The 22,828-nt window shown below is 36.3% G+C and overlaps 1 protein-coding gene across 2 annotated transcripts; it reads left to right on the forward strand.

The window, feature by feature from the left end:
• The first annotated feature begins 11,076 nt into the window (after window positions 1-11,076).
• LOC119981707 lies at window positions 11,077-22,615 on the forward strand. 2 transcript variants are annotated; one of them, XM_038824798.1, is made up of 12 exons: window positions 11,077-11,217; window positions 11,879-12,025; window positions 12,136-12,318; window positions 13,440-13,522; window positions 13,643-13,841; window positions 14,539-14,660; window positions 15,365-15,431; window positions 18,331-18,381; window positions 20,795-20,847; window positions 21,016-21,226; window positions 21,759-21,929; window positions 22,363-22,615. In XM_038824798.1, exons 1-12 carry the CDS (start codon window positions 11,155-11,157, stop codon window positions 22,423-22,425), a joined length of 1,413 nt encoding a protein of 470 aa, XP_038680726.1. In that variant the 5' UTR covers window positions 11,077-11,154; the 3' UTR covers window positions 22,426-22,615. The 2 variants fall into 2 exon arrangements, with proteins under 2 accessions (XP_038680726.1, XP_038680727.1); XM_038824799.1 differs by lacking the exon at window positions 18,331-18,381.
• Window positions 22,616-22,828: the final 213 nt, after the last annotated feature.

Here is a 22,828-nt window from a genome sequence, read left to right on the forward strand (position 1 = left end):
CGAGAGTTGAGCAAATCCAAAACATGAAAGTGGACCGTTGTCCTCTATTTAGTGTTCTTAGAAGTCTGACTTGCTAGTTTAGCTTTCGTTCAACGTTTCGTAAGGTAACGATGCGAATAGAACAAATTATTTTTTCAAATGGCACAAAAACGTGAACCGCTCGTCTATGGAGAGAGTTGGGCAATTCCAAAGCATCAATGTGTGCCGTTGTACTCTATTTAGTGTTCTTACAAGTCAGACATGCTAGTTTAGCTTTCGTTCAACGTTTCATAAGGTAACAATGCGAATAGACCAAGTTAAGTTTGGAATGGCACAAAAACATAAAATGCTCGTATATGGAGAGAGTTGAGCAATTCAAAAGCATCAATGTGTCCCATTCTGCTCTATTTAGTGTTCTTAGAAATCTGACTTGCTAGTTTATGTTTCGTTCAGCGTTTCGTAAGGTAACGATGTGAATATACCAAGTTATGTTTGAAATGGCACAAAAACGTGAAACGCTCCTCTATGGTGAGAGTTGAGCAATTCCAAAGCATCAATGTGTACCAGCGTACTCTATTTAGTGTTCTCAGAAGTCTGACTTGCTAGTTTCACATTCGTTTAACGTTTCGTAAGGTATCGATGTGAATAGACCCAGTTATGTTTGAAATTACACAAAAACATGAAAATTTCATCTATGGAGAGAGTTGAGCAATTCCAAAGCATCAATGTGTACCGTTGTACTCTATTTAGTGTTTTTGGATGTTTGACTTGCTAGTTTAGGTTTCGTTCAATGTTTTGTAAGGTAACGATGCGAATAGACCATGTTATGTTTGAAATTGCACAAAAATGGGAACCGCTCGTTTATGGAAAGAGTTGAGCAATTCTAAAACATCAATGTGTACCATTTTACTCTATTTACTGTTCTTAGAGGTTTGACTTGCTAGTTTAGCTTTCATTCAATGTTTCGTAAGGTAACGATGCGAATATACTAAGTTATGTTTGAAATGACACAAAAACGTGAAACGCTCCTCTATGGAGAGAGTTGAGCAATTCCAAAGCATCAATGGGTACCATTGTCCTCTATTTAGTGTTCTTAGAAGTCTGACTTGCTAGTTTCACATTCGTTCAATGTTCGTAAGGTAACGATGTGAGTAGACCCAGTTATGTTTCAAATTACACAAAAACATAAAACGTTCGTCTATGGAGAGAGTTGAGCAATCCAAAAGCATCAATGTGTACCGTTGTACTCTATTTAGTGTTGTTTGAAGTCTGACTTGCTAGTTTAGCATTCGTTCAATGTTTCGTAAGGTAACCATGTGAGTAGACCCATTTCTGTTTGAAATTGCACAAAAACATGAAATGTTCATCTTTGGAGAGAGTTGAGCAATTCCAAAGCATCAATCTATACCGTTGTACTCTATTTACTGTTCTTAGAAGTCTGAGTTACTAGTTTAGCTGTCGTTCAACGTTTCGTAAGGTAATGATGCGAATAGACCAAATTATTTTTCAAATGGCACAAAAACGTGAAACGCTCATCTATGGAGAGAGTTGAGCGATTCCAAAGCATCAATGTGTGCCGTTGTACTCCATTTAGTGTTCTTAGAAGTCGGACATGCTAGTTTAGCTTTCGTTCAACGTTTCATACGGTAACGATGCAAATAGACCAAGTTATGTTTGGAATGGCACAAAAACATAAAATGCTCGTATGTGGAGAGAGTTGTCCAATTCAAAAGCATCAATGTGTCCCATTCTGCTCTATTTAGTGTTCTTACAAGTCTGACTTGCTAGTTTATGTTTCGTTCAGCGTTTCGTAAGGTAATGATGCGCGTATACCAAGTTATGTTTGAAATGGCACAAAAACGTGAAACGCTCCTCTATGGAGAGAGTTGAGCAATTCCAAAGCATCAATGTGTACTATTGTACTCTATTTAGTGTTCTTAGAAGTCTGACTTGCTAGTTTCACATTCGTTCAATGTTTCATAAGGTATCGATGTGAATAGACCCAGTTAAGTTTGAAATTACACAAAACATGAAAATTTCATCTAAGGAGAGAGTTGAGCAATTCCGAAGCATCAATGTGTACCGTGGTACTCTATTTAGTGTTTTTGGTTGTCTGACTTGCTAGTTTAGGTTTCATTCAATGTTTTGTAAGGTAACGATGCGAATAGACCAGGTTATGTTTAAAATTGCACAAAAATGGGAACCACTCGTCCATGGAGAGAGTTGAGCAATTCCAAAGCATCCATGTGTACCATTTTACTCTGTTTACTGTTCTTAGAAGTTTGACTTGGTAGTTTAGCTTTCATTCAATGTTTCGTAAGGTAATGATGCGAATATACCAAGTTATGTTTGAAATGGCACGAAAAGGTGAAACGCTCCTCTATGGAGAGAGTTGAGCAATTGCAAAGCATCAATGCTCACCATTGTACTCTATTTAGTGTTTTTAGATGTCTGACTTGCTAGTTTCACATTCGTTCAATGTTTCGTAAGGTAATTATGTGAACGGACCCAGTTGGGTTCGAAATTGCACAAAAACATGAAACATTCGTCTATGGAGAGAGTCGAGCAATTGAAAAGCATCAATGTGTACCATTGTACTCCATTTAGTGTTCTTTGAGGTCTGACTTGCTAGTTTGGCATTCGTGCAATGTTTCGTAATGTAAGTAGACCCAGTTATGTTTGAAATTGCATAAAAAATGAAACGTTCGTCTATAGAGAGAGTTGAGCAATTTCAAAGCATCAATGTGTACCGTTGTACTCTATTTACTGTTGTTAGAAATCTGAGTTACTAGTTTAGATTTCGTTCAACGCTTCGTAAGGTAATGATGCAAATAGACCAAGTTATGTTTGAAATTGCACAAAAACGAGAAACGCTCGTCTATGGAGAAAGTTGAGGAATTCCAAAACATCAATGTGTACCTTTGTACTCTATTTAGTGTTCTTAGAAGTCTAACTTGCTAGTTTAGCTTCCATAGAACGTTTCGTCAGGTAAAGATGTGAATAGAATAAGTTTTGTTTGGAATTGCATAAAAACGTGAAATGCTTGTCTAAGGAGAGAGTTGAGCAATTCGAAAGCATCAATGTGTACCAATGTACTCTATTTAGTGTTCTTAGAAGTCTGACTAGCTAGTTTAGCCTTCGTTCAGTGTTTCGTTTGGTAACGATGCAAATAAACCAAGTTATGTTTGAAATGACACAAAAACGTTAAACGTTCGTCTATGGAGAGAGTTGAGAAATTCCAAAGCATCAATGTGCACCATTGTACTGTATTTAGTGTTATTAGAAGTCTGACTTGCTAGTTTAGCGTTCGTTCAATGTTTCATAAGGTAACGATGTGAATAGACCCAGTTATGTTTGAAATTACACAAAAACATGAAAATTTCATCTCTGGAGAGAGTTGAGCAATTTCGAAGCATCAATGTGTACCGTTGCACTCTATTTAGTGTTTTTGCATGTCTGACTTGCTTGTTTAGGTTTCGTTCAATGTTTTGTAAGGTAACGATGCGAATAGACCAAGTTCTGTTTGAAATTGCACAAAAATGGGAACCGCTCGTCTATGGAAAGAGTTGAACAATTCCAAAGCATCAATGTGTACCATTTTACTCTATTTATTGTTCTTAGAAGTTTGACTTGCTAGTTTAGCTTTCATTCAATGTTTCGTAAGGTAACGATGCGAATATACCAAGTTATGTTTGAAATGGCACAAAAAGGTGAATCGCTCCTCTATCGAGAGAGTTGAGCAATTCCAAAGCATCAACGTATACCATTGTACTCTATTTAGTGTTCTTAGAAGTATGACTTGCTAGTTTCACATTCGTTCAACGTTTCGTAAGGTAACGATATGAGTAGACCCAGTTATGTTTGAAATTGCACAAAAACATGAAACGTTCGTCTATGGAGAGAGTTGAGCAATCCAAAAGCATCAATGTGGACCGTTGTACTCTATTTAGTGCTGCTTGAAGTCTGACTTGCTAGTTTAGCATTCGTTCAATGTTTCGTAAGGTAACAATGTGAGTAGACCCAGTTATGTTTGAAATTGCACAAAAACATGAAACGTTCATCTTTGGAGAGAGTTGAGCAATTCCAAAGCATCAATCTGTACCGTTGTACTCTATTTAGTGTTCTTAGAAGTATGAGTTACTAGTTTAGCTTTCATTCAACGTTTCGTAAGGTAATAATGCGGATACACCATGTTATGTTTGAAATTGCACAAAAATGAGAAACGCTCGTCTATGGAAAAAGGTGAGCAATTCCAAAACATCAGTGTGTACCTTTGTACTCTATTTATTGTTCTTTGAAGTCTAACTTGCTAGTTTAGCTTCCATAGAACATTTCGTCAGGTAAAGATGCGAATAGAACAAGTTATGTTTGGAATTGCACTGAAATACTTGTCTAAGGAGAGAGTTGAGCAATTCGAAAGCATCAATGTGCACCAATGTACTCTATTTAGTGTTCCTAGAAGTCCAACTAGCTCGTTTAGCCTTCGTTCAATGTTTCGTTAGGTAACGACGCGAATAGACCAAGTTATGTTTGAAATGGCACAAAAACGTTAGACGTTCGTCCATGGAGAGAGTTGAGAAATTCCAAAGCATCAATGTGCACCATTGTACTCTGTTTAGTGTTATTAGATGTCTGACTTGCTAGTTTAGCATTCGTTCAATGTTTCGTAAGGTAACGATGTGAAAAGACCCACTTGTGTTTTTGAAATTTCACAAAAACATGAAACGTTTGTCTATGGATAGAGTTGAACAATTCCAAAGCGTCAATGTGTACCGTTGTACTCTATTTAGTGTTCTTAGAAGTATAACTTGCTAGTTTAGCTTCCATAGAATGTTTCGTCAAGAAAAGATGCAAATAGAACATGTTATGTTTGGAATTGACCAGAAACAAGAAATGCTTGTCTATGACGAGAGTTGAGCAAATCCAAAATATGAAAGTGGACCGTTGTCCTCTATTTAGTGTTCTTGAAAGTCTGACTTGCTAGTTTAGCTTTCGTTCAACGTTTCGTAAGGTAACGATGCGAATATACCAAGTTATGTTTGAAATGGCACAAAAATGTGAAACGCTCCTCTATGGAGAGAGTTGAGCAATTCCAAAGCATGAATGTGTACTATTGTACTCTATTTAGTGTTCTTAGAAGTCTGACATGCTATTTAGCTTTCGTTCAACGTTTGATAAGGTAACGATGCGAATAGACCAAGTTAAGTTTGAAATGGCACAAAAACATAAAATACTCGTATATGGAGAGAGTTGAGCAATTCAAAAGCATCAATGTGTCCCATTGTACTTTATTTAGTGTTCTTAGAAGTCTGACTTGCTAGTTTATGCTTCGATCAGCGTTTCGAAAGGTAACGATGCGAATGTACCAAGTTATGTTTGAAATGGCACAAAAATGTGAAACGCTCCTCTATGGAGAGAGTTGAGCAATTCCACAGCATGAATATGTATTATTGTACTCTATTTAGTGTTCTTAGAAGTCTGACTTGGTAGCTTCACATTCGTTCAATGTTTCGTAAGGTAACGATGTGAATAAACCCAGTTATGTTTGAAATTACACAAAAACATGAAAATTTCATCTAAGGAGAGAGTTGAGCAATTCCAAAGCATCAATGTGTACCGTTGTACTCTATTTATTGTTTTTGGATGTCTGACTTGCTAGTTTAGGTTTCGTTCAATGTTTTGTAAGGTAACGATGCGAATAGACCAAGTTATGTTTGAAATTGCACAAAAATGGGAACCGCTCGTCTATGGAGAGAGTTGAGCAATTCCAAAGCATCCAAGTGTACCATTTTACTCTATTTACTGTTCTTAGAAGTTTGACTTGCTAGTTTATCTTTCATTCATCGTTTCGTAAGGTAACGATTCAAATAGACCAAATTATTTTTCAAATGGGACAAAAACGTGAAACACTCATCTATGGAGAGAGTTGAGCAATTCCAAAGCATCAATGTGTGCCGTTGTACTCTATTTTGTGCTCTTAGAAGTCAGACATGCTAGTTTAGCTTTCGTTCAACGTTTCATAAGGTAACGATGTGAATACACCTAGTTAAGTTTGGAATGGCACAAAAACATAAAAAATGCTCGTATATGGAGAGAGTTGAGCAATTCACAGGCATCAATGTGTCCCATTGTACTCTATTTAGTGTTCTTAGAAGTCTGACTTGCTAGTTTATGTTTCGTTCAGCGTTTCGTAAGGTAACGAATCGAATATACCAAGTTATGTTTGAAATGGCACAAAAACGTGAAACGCTCCTCTATGGAGAGAGTTGAGCAATTCCAAAGCATCAATGTGTACCATTGTGCTCTATTTAGTGTTCTTAGAAGTCTGACTTGCTAGTTTCACATTCGTTCAATGTTTTGTAAGGTAACGATGTGAATAGACCCAGTTATATTTGAAATTACACAAAAACATGAAAATTTCATCAAAGGAGAGAGTTGAGCAATTCCAAAGCATCAATGTGTACCGTTGTACTCTATTTAGTGTTTTTGGATGTCTAACTTGCTTGTTTAGGTTTCGTTCAATGTTTTGTAGGGTAACGATGCGAATAGACCAAGTTATGTTTGAAATTGCATAAAAATGGGAACCGCTCGTCTATGGAGAGACTTGAGCAATTCCAAAGCATCAATGTGTACCATTTTACTCTATTTACTATTCTTAGGAGTTTGACTTGCTAGTTTAGCTTTCATTCAATGTTTCGTAAGGTAACGATGCGAATATAACAAGTTATGTTTGAAATGGCTCAAAAAGTGAAACGCTCCTCTATGGAGAGAGTTGAGCAATTCCAAAGCATCAATGTGCACCATTGTACTCTATTTTGTGTTCCTAGAAGTCTGACTTGCTAGTTTCACATTCGTTCAATGTTTCATAAGGTAATGATGTGAATAGACCCAGTTAGGTTCGAAATTGCACAAAAACATGAAACGTTCGTCTATGGAGAGACTTGAGCAATTCAAAAGCATCAATGTGTACCATTGTACAAGTCTGACTTGCTAGTTTAGCATACGTTCAATGTTTCGTAAGGTAACGATGCGAGTAGACCCAGTTATGTTTGAAATTGCACAAGAACATGAAACGTTCGTCTATGGAGAGAGTTGAGCAATTCCAAAGCATCAATGTGTACTGTAGTGCTCTATTTACTATTTTTAGAAGTCTGAGTTACTAGTTTAGATTTCGTTCAACGTTTCGTAAGGTAATGATGCGGATAGACCAAGTTATGTTTGAAATTGCACAAAAACGAGAAACGCTCGCCTATGGAGAAAGTTGAGGAATTCCAAAACATCAATGTGTACCTTTTTACTCTATTTAGTGTTCTTAGAAGTCTAACTTGCTAGTTTAGCTTCCATAGAACGTTTTGTCAGGTAAAGATGCCAATAGAACAAGTTATGTTTAGAATTGCACAGAAACGTGAAATGCTTGTCTAAGGAGAGAGTTGAGCAATTCCAAAGCATCAATGTGTACCAATGTACTCTATATAGTGTTCTTACAAGTCTGACTTGCTAGTTTAGTTTTTGTTCAGCGTTTCGTAAGGTAACGATACGAATTGACCAAGTTATGTTCGAAATGGCACAAAAACGTGAAACGCTTGTCTATGGAGAGAGTTGAGAAATTCCAAAGCATTGATGTGTACCATTTTACTCCATTTAGTGTTATTAGAAGTTTGACTTGCTAGTTTAGCATCCGCTCAATGTTTCGTAAGGTAATGATGTGAATAGACCCTGCTAGGTTCGAAATTCCACAAAAACATGAAACGTTCGTCTATGGAGAGAGTTGAGCAATTCAAAAGCATCAATGTGTACCGTTGCACTCTATTTAGTGTTGTTTGAAGTCTGACTTGCTAGTTTAGCATTCGTTCAATGTTTCGTATGGTAACGATGTGAGTAGACCCAGTTATGTTTGAAATTGCACAAAAACATGAAACGTTCATCTATGGATAGAGTTGAGCAATTCCAAAGCATCAATCTGTACCGTTGTACTCTATTTAGTGTTCTTAGAAGTCTGGGTTACTAGTTTAGCTTTCGTTCAATGTTTCATAAGGTAATGATGCGGAAAGACCATGTTATGTTTGAAATTGCACAAAAATGTGAAACGCACATCTATGGAAATAGTTGAGCAATTCCAAAACATCAATGTGTTCCTTTGTCCTCTATTTAGTGTTCTTAGAAGTCTAACTTGGTAGTTTAGCTTCCATAGAACGTTTCATCAGGTAAAGATGAGAATAGAACAAGTTATGTTTTGAATTGCACAGAAACGTGAAATGCTTGTCTAAGAAGAGAGTTGAGCAATTCCAAAGAATCAATGTATACCAATGTACTCTATTTAGTGTTCTTAGAAGTCTGACTTGCTAGTATAGGCTTCGTTCAGCGTTTCGTAAGGTAACGATGCGAATAGACCAAGTTATATTTGAAATGGCTCAAAAACGTTAAACGCTCGTATATGGAGAGAGTTGAGAATTTCCGAAGCATCAATGTGCACCATTGTACTCTATTTAGTGTTATTAGAAGTCTAACTTGCTAGTTGAGCATTCGTTCAATGTTTCGTAAGGTAACGATGTGAATAGACCCACTTATGTTTGAAATTTCACAAAAACATGAAACGTTTGTCTATGGAGAGAGTAGAACAATTCCAAAGCATCAATGTGTACCGTTGTACTCTATTTAGTGTTCTTAGAAGTATAACTTGCTAGTTTAGCTTCCATAGAACGTTTCATCAGGAAAAGATGCAAATAGAACATGTTATGTTTGGAATTGCATAGGAACAAGAAATGCATGTCTATGGCGAGAGTTGAGCACATCCAAAACATGAAAGTGGACCGTTGTCCTCTATTTAGTGTTCTTAGAAGTCTGACTTGCTAGTTTAGCTTTCGTTCAACGTTTCGTAAGGTAACGATTCGAATAGACCAAATTATTTTTCAAATGGCACAAAAACGTGAAACACTCATCTATGGAGAGAGTTGAGCAATTCCAAAGCATCAATGTGTGTCGTTGTACTCTATTTAGTGTTCTTAGAAGTCAGACATGCTAGTTTAGCTTTCGTTCAACGTTTCATAAGGTAACGATGCGAATAGACCAAGTTAAGTTTGGAATGGCACAAAAACATAAAAAATGCTCGTATATGGAGAGAGTTGAGCAATTCAAGAGCATCAATGTGTCCAATTGTACTCTATTTAGTGTTCTTAGAAGTCTGACTTGCTAGTTTATGTTTCGTTCAGCGTTTCGTAAGGTAACGAATCGAATATACCAAGTTATGTTTGAAATGACACAAAAACGTGAAACGCTCCTCTATTGAGAGAGTTGAGCAATTCCAAAGCATCAATCTGTACCATTGTACTCTATTTAGTGTTCTTAGAAGTCTGACTTGCTAGTTTATGTTTCGTTCAACGTTTCGTAAGGTAACGATGCGAATATACCAAGTTATGTTTGAAATGGCACAAAAACGTGAAATGCTCCTCTATGGAGAGAGTTGAGCAATTCCAAAGCATCAATGTGTACCATTGTACTCTATTTAGTGTTCTTAGATGTCTGACTTGATAGTTTCACATTCGTTCAATGTTTCGTAAGGTAATGATGTGAATAGACCTAGTTACATTTGAAATTACACAAAAAATGAAAATTTCATCTATGGAGAGAGTTGAGCAATTCCAAAGCATCAATGGGTACCGTTGTACTCCATTTAGTGTTTTTGGATGTCTGACTTGCTAGTTAGGTTTCGTTCAATGTTTTGTAAGGTAACAATGCGAATAGACCAAGTTATGTTTGAAATTGCACAAAAATGGGTACCGCTCGTCTATGGAGAGAGTTGAGCAATTCCAAAGCATCAATGTGTACCATTTTACTCTATTTACTGTTCTTAGAAGTTTGACTTGCTAGTTTAGCTTTCATTCAATGTTTCGTAAGGTAACTTTGCGAATAGACCAAGTTATGTTTGAAATTGCACAAAAACGAGAAACGCTAGTCTATGGAGAGAGTTGAGCAATTACAAACCATCAATGTGTATTGTTCTACTCCATTTTTGTGTTCTTAGATGATTGGCTTGCTAGTTTATCTTTTGTTCAACGGTTCGAAGTGTTACGACGCGAATTAACCGAGTCATGTTTGAAATTGCACAAAATGAGAATCGCTCGTCTATGAAGAGAGTTGAGCAATTCAAAATCATCAATGTGTACCGTTGTACTCTATTTAGTGTTGTTAGAGGTCTAACTTACTAGTTTAGCTTTCATTCAACGTTTGCTAAGGTAACAATGCAAATAGAGCAGGTTATGTTTGAAATTGCACAAAAATGAGAAATGCTCGTCTACGGAGAGAGTTGAGCAATTTCAAAACATCTTTGTGTACGTTTGTGCTCTATTTAGTGTTCTTAGAAGTCTAACTTGCTAGTTTAGCTTGCATAGAACGTTTCGTCAGGTAAATAGACTCAGTTAGGTTCAAAATTGCACAAAAACATGAAACGTTCGTTTATGGAGAGAGTTGAGCAATTCAAAAGCATCAATGTGTATCGTTGTACTCTATTGAGTGTTGTTTGAAGTCTGACTTCCTAGTTTAGCTTTCGTTCAACGTTTCATAAGGTAACGATGCAAATAGACCAAGTTAAGTTTGGAATGGCACAAAAACATAAAATGCTCGTATATGGAGAGAGTTGAGTAATTCCAAAGCATCAATGTGTCTCATTGTACTCTATTTAGTGTTCTTAGAAGTCTGACCTCCTAGCTTATGTTTCGTTTAGCGTTTCGTAAGGTAACGATGCGAATATACCAAGTTATATTTGAAATGGCACAAAAACGTGACACGCTCCTCTATGGAGAGAGTTGAGTAATTTCAAAGCATAAATGTGTACCATTGTACTTGACCAAAGAATTTGAAAGAAAAAATAAAACATCTGTAAAATTAAGAAATAAACTTTTTAAAAAAATGTTCGCGCATCACTCCAGATTTCGACTAGTAAAAAATAAAGTTGAAAAGAAAGATGATTTTTATGGAAGCAAAAATAATTCTTTTGTTTTCATCCAAAAAAAGCGCAAAAGAAAAAATATATAAAAAAAATAGTTTAATAACCTAAATTCCCAATAAAAAAAAAGAGAGAGCAAGATACAAGCACTACGTGGCGTGCACTCACTCGTCGTTTCTGGATTTTCAGTGCTCTTTGGCGAGAAAGAGAGCAAGCCGCATCAGTGTGTGGCCATGGCGGCAGTAGCGACGCACTGCAAGAATTCGCCATTTCTGGGCCAATTCTCTCCTCGCTTTGTGAGTGTGCTCCTATACATACATATGTACATACTTGTAGGCATACTCATGTTATGTGTTGCTAAATGTAGATACGAGTGTGAAATCGGAATAAGATGATTTTGGTTTATGGGTATCTCTTATTGGTTTGAAGTTGTACTTTTTTCTACCGAACTTAAAGTTATGGACTTGGATAGCTCCTGATTACAACATTTGTGCACACATGTTTTCGTATTTATCAGTTCTTTGGTTGTAAGATGTCATAATATCTTGTACAATACGGACTAGTTAGTTGTCGCGTTCGCGATGACGAATAGATATTGTTAAATATATGTCTGTGGGTGGATGTGATAATTTTGGTTCAATCGGGTTTCTGAAATTGGGAAAGAGAACTTTTGGGTCCTGGTTATCTGTTATTGAGTTCAATCTTTGGACTTCGGTATACTGAACATTGAGTTATGAAAGTACATGTAGCTCCTTGATTATAACTTATTGAGGCTTATATTCGGATAGAGCAGTTATTTGGTTGTTTCATCTTAGTGTGGGAATTTTATGGCAAACACTAATTAATCATGGGATTTACGATGCTGTATGCTTGCAATTTTTTTTTTCTGAAGGCTGGCTTTTGTTCCAATTTCCATGTGATGCTCACAATAATGTGGGATATACTCTGAACTTGTAGGGAAGATCACCATTCAGACAAAGGTTGGGAAGTCCGGTGAGAATATCTAGTATAAATGCAGCTTTTTGGGGATCTAAGAAGTCTGTGGAGCCCCAAGATTTCGATTTTTCACTTGGGGATTTCGCCTTAACGGGGTTAGGGCCAGAGGTGTTCTTTTTAATATATCTTATAGTAATCGTGGTATTTAAATATAATGCTTTTCTACTCGCTCTATCAATTTCCAATCATGTTTTTTGCATTACGTAATTGAAATTCAGGAATTTGCTGCAAACCAGATGATTCCCACAGAGATATCACTTTCAGTTGCATCTTCAATCTCAGAGGTTTCGCCGGTGGACTGGGATGCCTGCAATCTGGATTCGACGGGTCCTGAAAACTTCAATCCTTTTCTTACCCATGGATTTCTGTTGAGCTTAGAAGAGTCAGATTGTGCAGTGAAGGTTAAAGATCACTGCTCGTACCATACTTCTAAGTTTTAATTTGAATTGTTAGTCTAACATAGGTGTCATTTAGGCTTCACATTAGAAAAAATCAATTTGTTTTGCTTTACTTGGCACTAACGCTGAGTTTGTGCCTTTCCGTTAATGAGTGCTTTTCCCTAGAGCATTGCATTTACAAACTCATGGTTTCTCTGTTTGCCCTGAAACTTTGAAATGATATCCTAGGATGAGAAATTAACATACTGTATGGCTCTTAATTATTGTACTGGTCAAGTAGGGGAGCTAATTCAGTAGTTCGTTTGGGAGTGAGTCAAGCATATTACCTATTGTTTATTGATAGCTAATTTTTCTTATTGTTATTGATTGTTCTAATGAATTCTGATGGGAAGCGTAATTTCCCATCCTGAGTTCTTTAGTCTGTTAAAGTTAATCTTCTTCTTTATTCTTTGATGTTCAATCAAACCTCCATTTCTGATCAGGTTATGCTTATGGTAGAAGTTATGATGTTTAGGGCTCGGATCTAAATAGAGCATTCTCTGTAAAAAAATGCAGTTTAACTTGTTAGAACATTCAGTGCTGCAAAATATATTCAAAATTCTTTCATCAAGTAATTGATGAAACGATAAACTCAAAGTATGCATGGGGAAAGTAATACACACAGCACACACATAAGATACGCTGAACCTATGCAAATAAAAAGGGTTGGCTGAAAGTTGACTGTTTCTACATCCTTATGGCGTAGTGAAGGTTAAACCATTCATTTAATATATTCTTGTAATTAGTTCTTGAGTGAGAGGAACGTTAAGGCCATATAGATATGTTTCAGCTGCATATTCATGCTGGAACTTCTATTGATTTATAGATGCCCTGATTCTATTTTTTTTTCTCTCACCTCAATGGAAAGATGACCTAACATCATGTTCTTTATCTTTTCCTACCGTCTATAATTCTTGTTTGTGTTACTGATTGCTATAATTGTTTCTATATGAACGTTCATAGTCAAAATCTAATCAAGCATTGCATGGGTGTCCAATCAGTTGCTGAATATGGTGCTCGTCATACTTTATTATTTTAGAAAACATAAATAAGCCTAATTTGCCACTGTTTTGACATGATTTCAGGAAACTGGATGGTTACCTCGCCACATTGTTGCTAAGGATGATTATGAAAATATATTAGGTGTTGTTCCACTTTATCTCAAAAGGTTTTGCATCCGCTATTGTATCCACACCAACTAATTCTCATATGGGTTCTTCGAAATAGCTTTCCCATAACTTCTATCTGAAATTTCTGTTGTCTCATCTACTTTGTTTTGGATGTGCAGTCATTCCTATGGTGAATTTGTTTTTGATCATTCATGGGCTGATGCCTACCACAACTTTGGTTCAAGATATTATCCCAAGTTCCAGTGTTGTGTCCCTTTCACTCCAGTAACTGGTCCAAGAATTTTACTCCGCAATACTTCTTTCAAAGATCAAGTTTTTGACATTATCGTCTCTGCTCTGAAGGATCTGGCGGCCAAGGTATTGGCTTAATTACATGATGCTTTTGGTGAGTTAATGGCTGCATACAAAGTCATATGATTATTCTGTTCTTTGTCAACTTTCTCATTTCATTCTAACATTTATTAATTCTTATTTCTCACGTGCATTTAAATTGGTGGTGGGTCTATCTTGAGGGAATTCTTCCAATTTCATTTGTTTGAAATGCATTAAACAAATTTAATGACTTTTTTTTGTTTGTTTCAACCACCAGCATAGCTTTCATTTTCCTGCTACGTACATGTATGGGTGCTTAGTTCTTTAACTTATACTCTACTTTCCTGTTGTTTTATGTCGATGTCCATCCACAAATTCACTTTTGGGTTTTGTCGTTCTAATTTCACTTTGGTTCCAGTATCTGACACCAAATTATTTGGGATGGTGATGTTAATTATTGCTTCTTCTTTCTGTCATCTTTTTGGATGTTCTTTTTCTTTTTCTTTTATCTTTTTTTCATCTAGCTTCAGTAGATGTACATTGATTGAGGTTAGTCGATTTGGTTGGAGACTCGTATTATAGTAGAGCTTTTGGTTCTCATTTCATTTTATTTCAAAGCTTGCAACTACAATTTGATTTATATTTGGGTCAAATTCAAAGCTCTTGTGAGGTACTACTTGTATTGCTGTGGCACTACAGTAGCAGCGTTCTGCCAACTCATGTAATTTTTTGTCTTTTACAGTCCAAGGTCTCATCTTTACATGTCACCTTTCCATCTGAAAATGAGTGGATGAAAATGAAGGAGAAGGGGTTCTTGCAGAGGATTGGGATGCAGTATCATTGGAAAAATCGCAACTATAAAAGGTGAGAGTGATGATATTGCAGTGATAATCTGTATTCTTAAATCCCAATTTGATCTTTTGAGAACTTCTTGATAATTAATTGAATAACCACTGTGTAAGTGGAAGAAGAAATAAAGTGAAGGATAGTTCTGTAGTTTAAGGATCTTTATCTGTGATATGTCCCTCTCAACATGGTTCTGTTTGACTGGAGTGTGATGTATGATAGGCTCCAAGAGTTGCTGCTTTTTATTTTTAATCTCGCATGGGAGTTTGTTTTGATGAAAATCAAGATTTTGTATGCCTAAATAATTTGGGAATGGAAAGATAAATGAATCATGCACAGATACGATATTTGCTGTCACAATTGCCTATGTACACCAATGGAAATGATAAGAAGTTTTACTGACAAAAATACAGTATACAAAATATGGAATGAAACACGCAAGTCTGAGAACCCCAACGCACCTAATGGTCTCACTGTTAAAGAGGATATATTCGCTTATTCTTTCAATTGCCTTTTTTATTCCTTGCTTTGCATCACTTCAAAATGGAAAGGCCCATAGATATGAATTTTATACCTATCTTCCTTGTTCATAATGATCTACAGGATTTTTTTTTTCCTTTTTTAGAAAACCTTACTTTCCCAAATGACCACACTGTTTATATGCTTATTGCCATTAAATGTTATCACTTGTCTTATGCCACATGTTCCTTTGTCTGCTGCAGCTTTGATGACTTCTTGATGGACATGAAGCAAAGTAAACGGAAAAACATTCGTCAAGAGCGCAAAAAGGTTAAATCTTTTTTTTCTTCATTTCCTCACAACGACGAATGGTTTTCATTTGGCATGGGCTTTTTTTTAAACAAAAGGGTGGTTTATGGATTCTTCTTGGCGATACAATGATATATGTTGTCAGTGCATGTGAAAGTTGCTTTCAAGCTTTAGATCTTGCTGTGGCCACATATATTAGGAATTGGCATTAGATAGGCTGAGCTAGCAATTTCCATGGCATTACAGCTACATGTACCAATTTGAATTGAAGTTGATGAATAAGGGAACAAATAGAAAAGTAATATAGAAGAAAAAAATATCAAATAGAAAGAAGCAAGATTTGCAATGCGCTTCTACAAAGCTTTAGCCGCAATTCTCAATAATATTCTAATCAAAATGAGACTTATTGATCATTTCTATTGTCCCAAAATCCATGAAAACTCAAAATCACAACTGTTAAAATATAATAAGACACAAAGACAAAGGTATCTTAATTGGATAATGAACAATAATGCAAGAATCTCCATTCCAGTAACTTGACCCTCAACTTCTAAGATTAAAATACAAATTATGTAATTATAAAAGGACACCAACCTAATTGGATATCCAAAAGTCTGCATTTACTGTTTGGCTAACAAGATCCTGAAGCTAAGGCTTCTATAATGGATAATTCTTCTCTATCCCTGAGATGGCTTTGGCATTTGCGTTTATGTGTGCATGTGCCTTTATGGCTCAGAGAAACAGAAAGGTTGTAGGTTCCCATGCTCTGTTAACTTTTACTCTTGAACAATGAAAGGAAACTCTGTATGATCCTTATAACTTGAATCGGAGCAAGGTTCGAGGCCCCCTCTCACACTAATAGTAATAATAATAATAAAAACTTACTTAGTGGCAAAAACAGGTATGGGTTAAGCTAATATTCATTCAGCTCAAGTCTTGCCTGGAACTTGATCTGGCTAGATGAATTTAGTCCACTGCAGCCCATTGAGCCATTAGACTTGGTTCAAGTTTTTTGGATGGGATGGGAGGGTTGCCTGCTCCAGTCCATGCTCAAGCGTCATGTGAGTAAAACTAATAACAGTTAAAATTGAAGAAAAAGCATTATATTATATCCTTGGAAATTTAATGGGATGATGCCTAGTGCATAATATTAACACAGAAAAATCTTTCCAAACACTATTAACAACCTTGATTATGAGATGATATTGGTTGTTGTTTCAGATGCAAAGACTAGAATCAGAGAATAAAGATAGGTGCATGTAAGCAACACTTATGTTAGTTTTGTGCACTTGGTATAGTTTCTAAAATGCAATTTGACACTTGTTATGACTAAATGTTTCTCGATTGTGCTGCCAGAAAATGCTGCTTTGCAGGATGATTGTCATTTAATCAAATTTTCATTCTGCGTATCAATCACTAACTGAAGATATTTTATCTTCCAAAATGTCCTAAAGTTCTGATCTTGTATGATTTGATTCATGATGTGCATACGATTTTATCTCTTTTATGGTTTCAATGAACTTTCTTGTTTTAATCTCTGATTCTTTGTATGTTTCATTGTGTACCGTTGTACTCTATTTAGTGTTCTTAGAAGTCTGACTTGCTAGTTTAGCTTTCGTTCAACGTTTTGTAAGGTAACGATGTGAATAGACAAAGTTATTTTTAAATTGCAGAAAAAAGAGAAACGCTCGTCTATGGAGAAAGTTGAGCAATTCCAAAGCATCGATGTGCACCGTTGTAGTCTATTTAGCGTTCTTAGAAGTCTGACTTGCTATTTTAGCTTTCGTTTAATGTTTCGTACGGTAACGATGCAAATAGACCAAGTTTTGTTTAAAATGGCACAGAAACGTGAAACGCTCATCTATCGAGAGAGTTGAGCAATTTCAAAGCATCCATGTGCACCGTTGTACTCTATTTAGTGTTCTTAGAAGTCTGACTTGCTAGTTTAGCTTTCGTTGAATGTTTCGGACGGTAAGGATGTGAACAGACCAAGTTATGTTTCAAAATCACACAAAAACGTGAAACGCTCATCTATAGAGAGAGTTAAACAATTCCAAAGTATCAATGTGCACTGTTGTACTCTATTTAGTGTTCTTAGAAGTCTGACTTGTTAGTTTAGCTTTCGTTCAATGTTTCACACGGTAACGATTTGAATAGACCAAGTTATGTTTGAAATTACAGAAAAATGAGAAACGCTCCTCTATGGAAAGAGTTGAGCAATTCCAAAGCATCATTGTGTACCGTTGTACTGTATTTAGTGTTATTAGAGAGTTTGACTTGCTAGTTTTGCTTTCGTTCAACGTTTCGTAAGGTAACGATGTGAATAGACCAAGTTACTTTTGAAATTGTAGAAAAAACAGAAATGCTCGTCTATGGAGAAAGTTTAGCAGTTCCAAAGCATCAATGTGTACCGTTGTACTCTATTTAGTGTTCTTAGAAGTCTGACTTGCTAGTTTAGCTTTCGTTCAACGATTCGTAAAGTAATGATGTGAATAGACCAAGTTATGTTTTAAATTGTACAAAAATGAAAAACGCTCATCTATGGAGAGAGTTGAGAAATTCCAAAGCATCTATGTGCACTGTTGTATGTTAGTTTTTCGGGTGTATATATCTTTGTGCAATGCTTGCTTTTTTTCTTTTTTTTTGATAAGTTATGTAGTTCTATTCTTAATTTTTTGTTGGGGTGAGGGAGTCAAGCCTTGAACTTTGTGCAACTGTAAGGACCACCTCTATTGTTAGAAGCTTTGTATTAAGTTTGTGAACTTCACTCTTTTATGTATAAAGGACCTAGAATTATTTCCTTTGATAAATGATATGAATCTGCCTGACAGCATTTGATCTACCATAATAGGAGTATAGGACGCATAGCTGATCCATAGTTATGTGCCTTATTTTTCTGTGCTAAATTTTCTGTACACAGATTTCTGCGCAAAACTTGACCATGAAACGCCTCCGAGGTTATGAGATAAAGGTAATCCATGTTCCCATCTGGGATGTTAGGGTTCGATTCTTTTCTTTTCCTCCCTCTTTACGACCCCCTTTCCTTTTGTTGTTTTGCATGTGATGCAGACTTAATCATGCCTTATTAACATGTTTTCTTGTGTTTGGTAATCTAAAAATGATATGCTTTAACTATGAATAATTTGCTATTTTACTTGATAAAAATTTCACTGCATGATTATAGTTTATTTACCCATTGGCTTTTAGGTAGGCTCCTGTGTGTCTTGACAACCGATTCTTTCACAACTTATTCTATCACCCCCATGCACTTACACTCTCTTCTTTCACTTCAAGGTGCAGCTTCGTTCCTGATGTGGCTTGATCCCTTGTCTCCTTCTTTCTTGGCTCTTGTTGTCTTGCATCTCATTCTTCGCTCTCTTTTGTTAGCAATGAGAACAAGTTCCCCCTTCTCTATGCTATGAGATGACCTTCACATACTCGTGTATGGGGCCTGTTTGCTTCAGGCTCATCATCATGTCGGACCACAACCGAGCAGGAACCCTCCATTCTGCCTAAGGAATGTCCCTTTATAGTCAGTCCCCATAACTAACCTGACCTAATGGCATTACCTACTCCTTATCTTGTTTAGTGGTTGGGAATGGCATTACTGGCACCACAGGGAGGGTCTACAACCGAAAGGAGAGGACGACATGGCATAGAGCAAAGATCTAGATCTAGCAGCTGAAAGGGCAAATAGAGGATCACCCCTGGGGGGAGCACGCCTCCCAATAGACATGTAAGATCCAGGGCATCCTAATTCAATTATTGATTAAATGGGATGGCAATTTTTCATTTCAACAAATGATTCAGAGTTGTCTTGCCTTTCTAAATTCAAGCATGTCTGTTATGCTAGTTCGTATATAGAAGAGGGATTGATTTTAGGTGTACCACTGGATATCAACAAAAGCCCTTTGAAAGGGCAATAGATAGGGATGGTGCACATTCAACTTAAAAAAACTGCGGAGGTGAAACTGGAATGTGGCACTATAAGTGAATAAACAAAGAGAGATTCTATATATTTTAATTATTCGGTCGATTGTTTATCCTTCTTTTGCTTCAGATGGCAGAGCTACCGCAATAGGTTGTGTTGATTTTTGGTTAGATATGCTGTACACTAACAGCAGTGTCATTGATAGGCTCTTCTTTGCTGTGTTACTCGTACATATACATATGTAGGCAGGTCATCAACAGTTTGGGGGACTCAGCATTTAAAATATTAGCAGAGAAGCAAAGAAGACATGTACCAAATAGGTTAGTCTTAATTTGAAAGATCATAAGGGAATTGATTGAGGGGTATTGTCTAGTGCAGTGGTGAAAGTCTCAGGTAGCCAAGCAGATGAGTGCAAATCTCAGTGTTTGATCGTGGCCACTTCAAACAAAATTTTCTTAAGGCTGCCCTTTTCTAAGGCCTGGCTCTGTCAGGTGGCAAAACGGGTAAAACAAAAATCAATCTTACAAATGTTACCAGGTTTTTATCAGAACAGTATTAGTTGATGGTTCTGCCAAAAGCAGTGAGGATTCATAGTTTGATGAGGATTGTGAAAATGACCACATTTTTATAGCGGCTGTCAAGTATTTGCTCAGATTTGTTTACTATAAAGAGTAGTGCTCAGAGTTCATTGAACAGCTTACAGTTTTTTCCCCCAAAGGTGAAAGCGAGAATACGGGTAGAGCTCACATAGGGGCTGCCACTCAGGTACAAAAACAGGAAGATGGGCCAATTTACAAAGCCGAAGTTTTATAGCCTGCCATCCCTGGTAATTCAACCTTCCCTGCTAATCGGTTCCTCCTGACTGAAGAATGTCTGTTTTGAAAGAACTGTGAAAATCATTAAGTTGCAGTGATCTAAAGAGCAATCTAAGCAAATTGTTCAGCTTTCTAAATCTAGAGGTGGTCTTCTCAGTTATGACTTCCAAATTAAAGGTCATGGATTTTAAGGGACCTTACTGATCCAGTCGATCTGGACCTATGGATTTACCTTTTTGTTAGTCATGATTTATTGCTCCTTATTGCTCATCTATTTCGATTAAAGTAACCTACAAGAATTAACAAAATTGGCACTCTTTCTGTGATTTTATTGAATTTTTTATATGTTTAAAACTGATCAAAATGGAAAGCAAATATTGTGCTGACGTTATCTGTCTGTCCACTGAATTCACTTCGGCCGACTGGTGGCCAGCATCAATCGACCTTCTGGTTTCTTGACACTTTTGACGTAAATGTTGACAAATTAGTTTGTTTAAAGATATGTAGTTGACAAACTGTTATAGTCAATATTTTGGGTTTATGGTCAATATTTTTGGGCGTGATTATCTATATTTGCGCTATGCAACTACAATGCAGTTAAGTTTTCACCTGACTCTTTTGTGGTTATGCCTTGGCAGGATAGGCACTGGGATTCATTTTATACATTCTACAGAAACACCACTGATAACAAGTATGTGCCTTATCATGTGGCCACTTCTCATGTATCCTCCATTGAAAGTTGTTTAAAAATCAATGTAACAATGGTTGATCAGATCCTTAAGATTCTTGACAACCTTGAAAATCTACTGAATCATATGAACTGCTTATTGTTAATCCTTGATTTATTATTGTCCAATAGGTGGGGTAGCCCTTATCTAACAAGGGACTTCTTTCACAACATGGCATCAAAAATGGGAGATCAGGTGTTACTTGTTATTGCTGAAGAAGGGGAAGAACTTGTTGCAGGAGCTCTTAATCTTATTGGAGGAGATACTCTATTCGGTCGCCTGTGGGGATGTCACCCAAGGGCTTATTATCCAAGTTTGCATTTTGAAGCATGCTATTATCAGGTTCAATTAAACTTTATGTTTTTTTCAGGAAAAAAAAAATTGTTTTGCTATGTTGAAGGCATCTAACCTGAAATATTACAAACTAAAGCAATCTATGTAAATCAATGTCATGTTAAAAGCAAAAGTACATCCATATTCGTGAATCCAATGTTCTGAACCAAAACATTTCTTACCGTGTTTTTTCTAGTCGATATAATTCATGAAAACAAGTTTATGAAACCATTTGGTCTTCATTACCGTTGAATAACTAGTTTACCACACTTTCGGGCAATCTTAACAAGAAGTTTATGTCCCTTAAAATAGACATGCACAGTTGGAATCCCTGACCAATTTGCGATAACTTCAGTTGGTAGGATGGCGAGTTGAGAGAGTTCATGTTCTACTTCATAAGCACCTAGGAAAGGCAGTATCTTCAAGAAAAAATCTCATCTACGGGAATCCCCTTCTGGAATTTTCATGACATGACCTGAAAGTTTTTTGATGATATGTATGATTTTTTGTTTTCTGCCTAAACTTTGTTTTTGCATCACAGGCAATAGAAGCAGCTATTGAACTTGATCTGAACACTGTAGAGGCAGGAGCTCAGGGTGAGCATAAGATTCAGCGAGGTTATATGCCTGTGACAACTTACAGCTGCCATTACCTTATTGACGAAGATTTCAGACAAGCTATAAATGAATTTTTAGTACGCGAATCAAGTCAGGTAAATGTATATATAGCACTGATGATTTTAATTAATAATAGCATGAGACAGTTTTACACTTTCTTCCTCATACTGCAATGCATACCGACATCATGAAGTCTTGAAGTCTTCTGAATGTTCGAAATGGGCACATTATCATCTGAAATTCTCCTTTATTTTTCCAATGACATTATTTTTGCGGTAAGACCTACAATTGTTGTGTCCTTGTTGCAGTTTTGTACAACTCATCCACTGCTATCACTTTCTTTTAGCATCTTATGAGGCTGTTATCCATAGCACTGATATCAAGCCACTTCGTTCTTTTCGTGGTGTTTGACAATGTTTTCTGTTCTTATTTTCATTCTGAAAGATGGGTGTTCTCTTTACATGCAATAAAGGGAAGAAAAGCTGTCTTTATTTGCAAGCATCTGATTATTAATTTTTGATTTTGCAGGTTAAACTTGTTATGAAACTATTACACGATTCTGGTCCATTTAAGGATGGCATAGAATATTGATACTATGGATAAGTATAGTTGAAGAAGGTTTATGGCTAGATAGGCTCCTGAATTTGAAATGCTTTTATTAAACTTCTTGTAATTATATTTCAAATTTCTCCTAAAGTTCAAACTTCACTTGTATATAATTATGGTATTATCCTAAAGGATTCTCTCTCTTTGATTATTCTCCTCAGAGACCAAACTTTAACTGTTGTTAAAATTGAAAAGTTGGATTTAGAAAATTATCATCCGAACTTTTATCTCAAAATTTTGGGATTGGCTTCATTAGTGTATGGTAAAATCAATGAGAATCTATTATGTGTATTTGTTTATGCTATTCATTTGTGGCTAAGATCATGTTTTCATCGATTCTTATTGAATCTATGTCATTTCTTACTATTTCAAACATTGTCTTTTTAGA

The sequence above is a fragment of the Tripterygium wilfordii genome, chromosome 17 (genome assembly GCF_013401445.1).
Source record: "Tripterygium wilfordii isolate XIE 37 chromosome 17, ASM1340144v1, whole genome shotgun sequence".
NCBI lineage: Eukaryota > Viridiplantae > Streptophyta > Magnoliopsida > Celastrales > Celastraceae > Tripterygium > Tripterygium wilfordii.

Bases quoted from the DNA above. Each gene is read 5' to 3' on its own strand.
- LOC119981707 (XM_038824798.1), top strand. From the start codon at position 11,155: ATGGCGGCAGTAGCGACGCACTGCAAGAATTCGCCATTTCTGGGCCAA. The intron at 15,432-18,330 runs GTTAAATCTTTT...TTCTGTACACAG, and splicing joins TTCGTCAAGAGCGCAAAAAG to ATTTCTGCGCAAAACTTGAC. The intron at 18,382-20,794 runs GTAATCCATGTT...ATGCCTTGGCAG, and splicing joins TCCGAGGTTATGAGATAAAG to GATAGGCACTGGGATTCATT.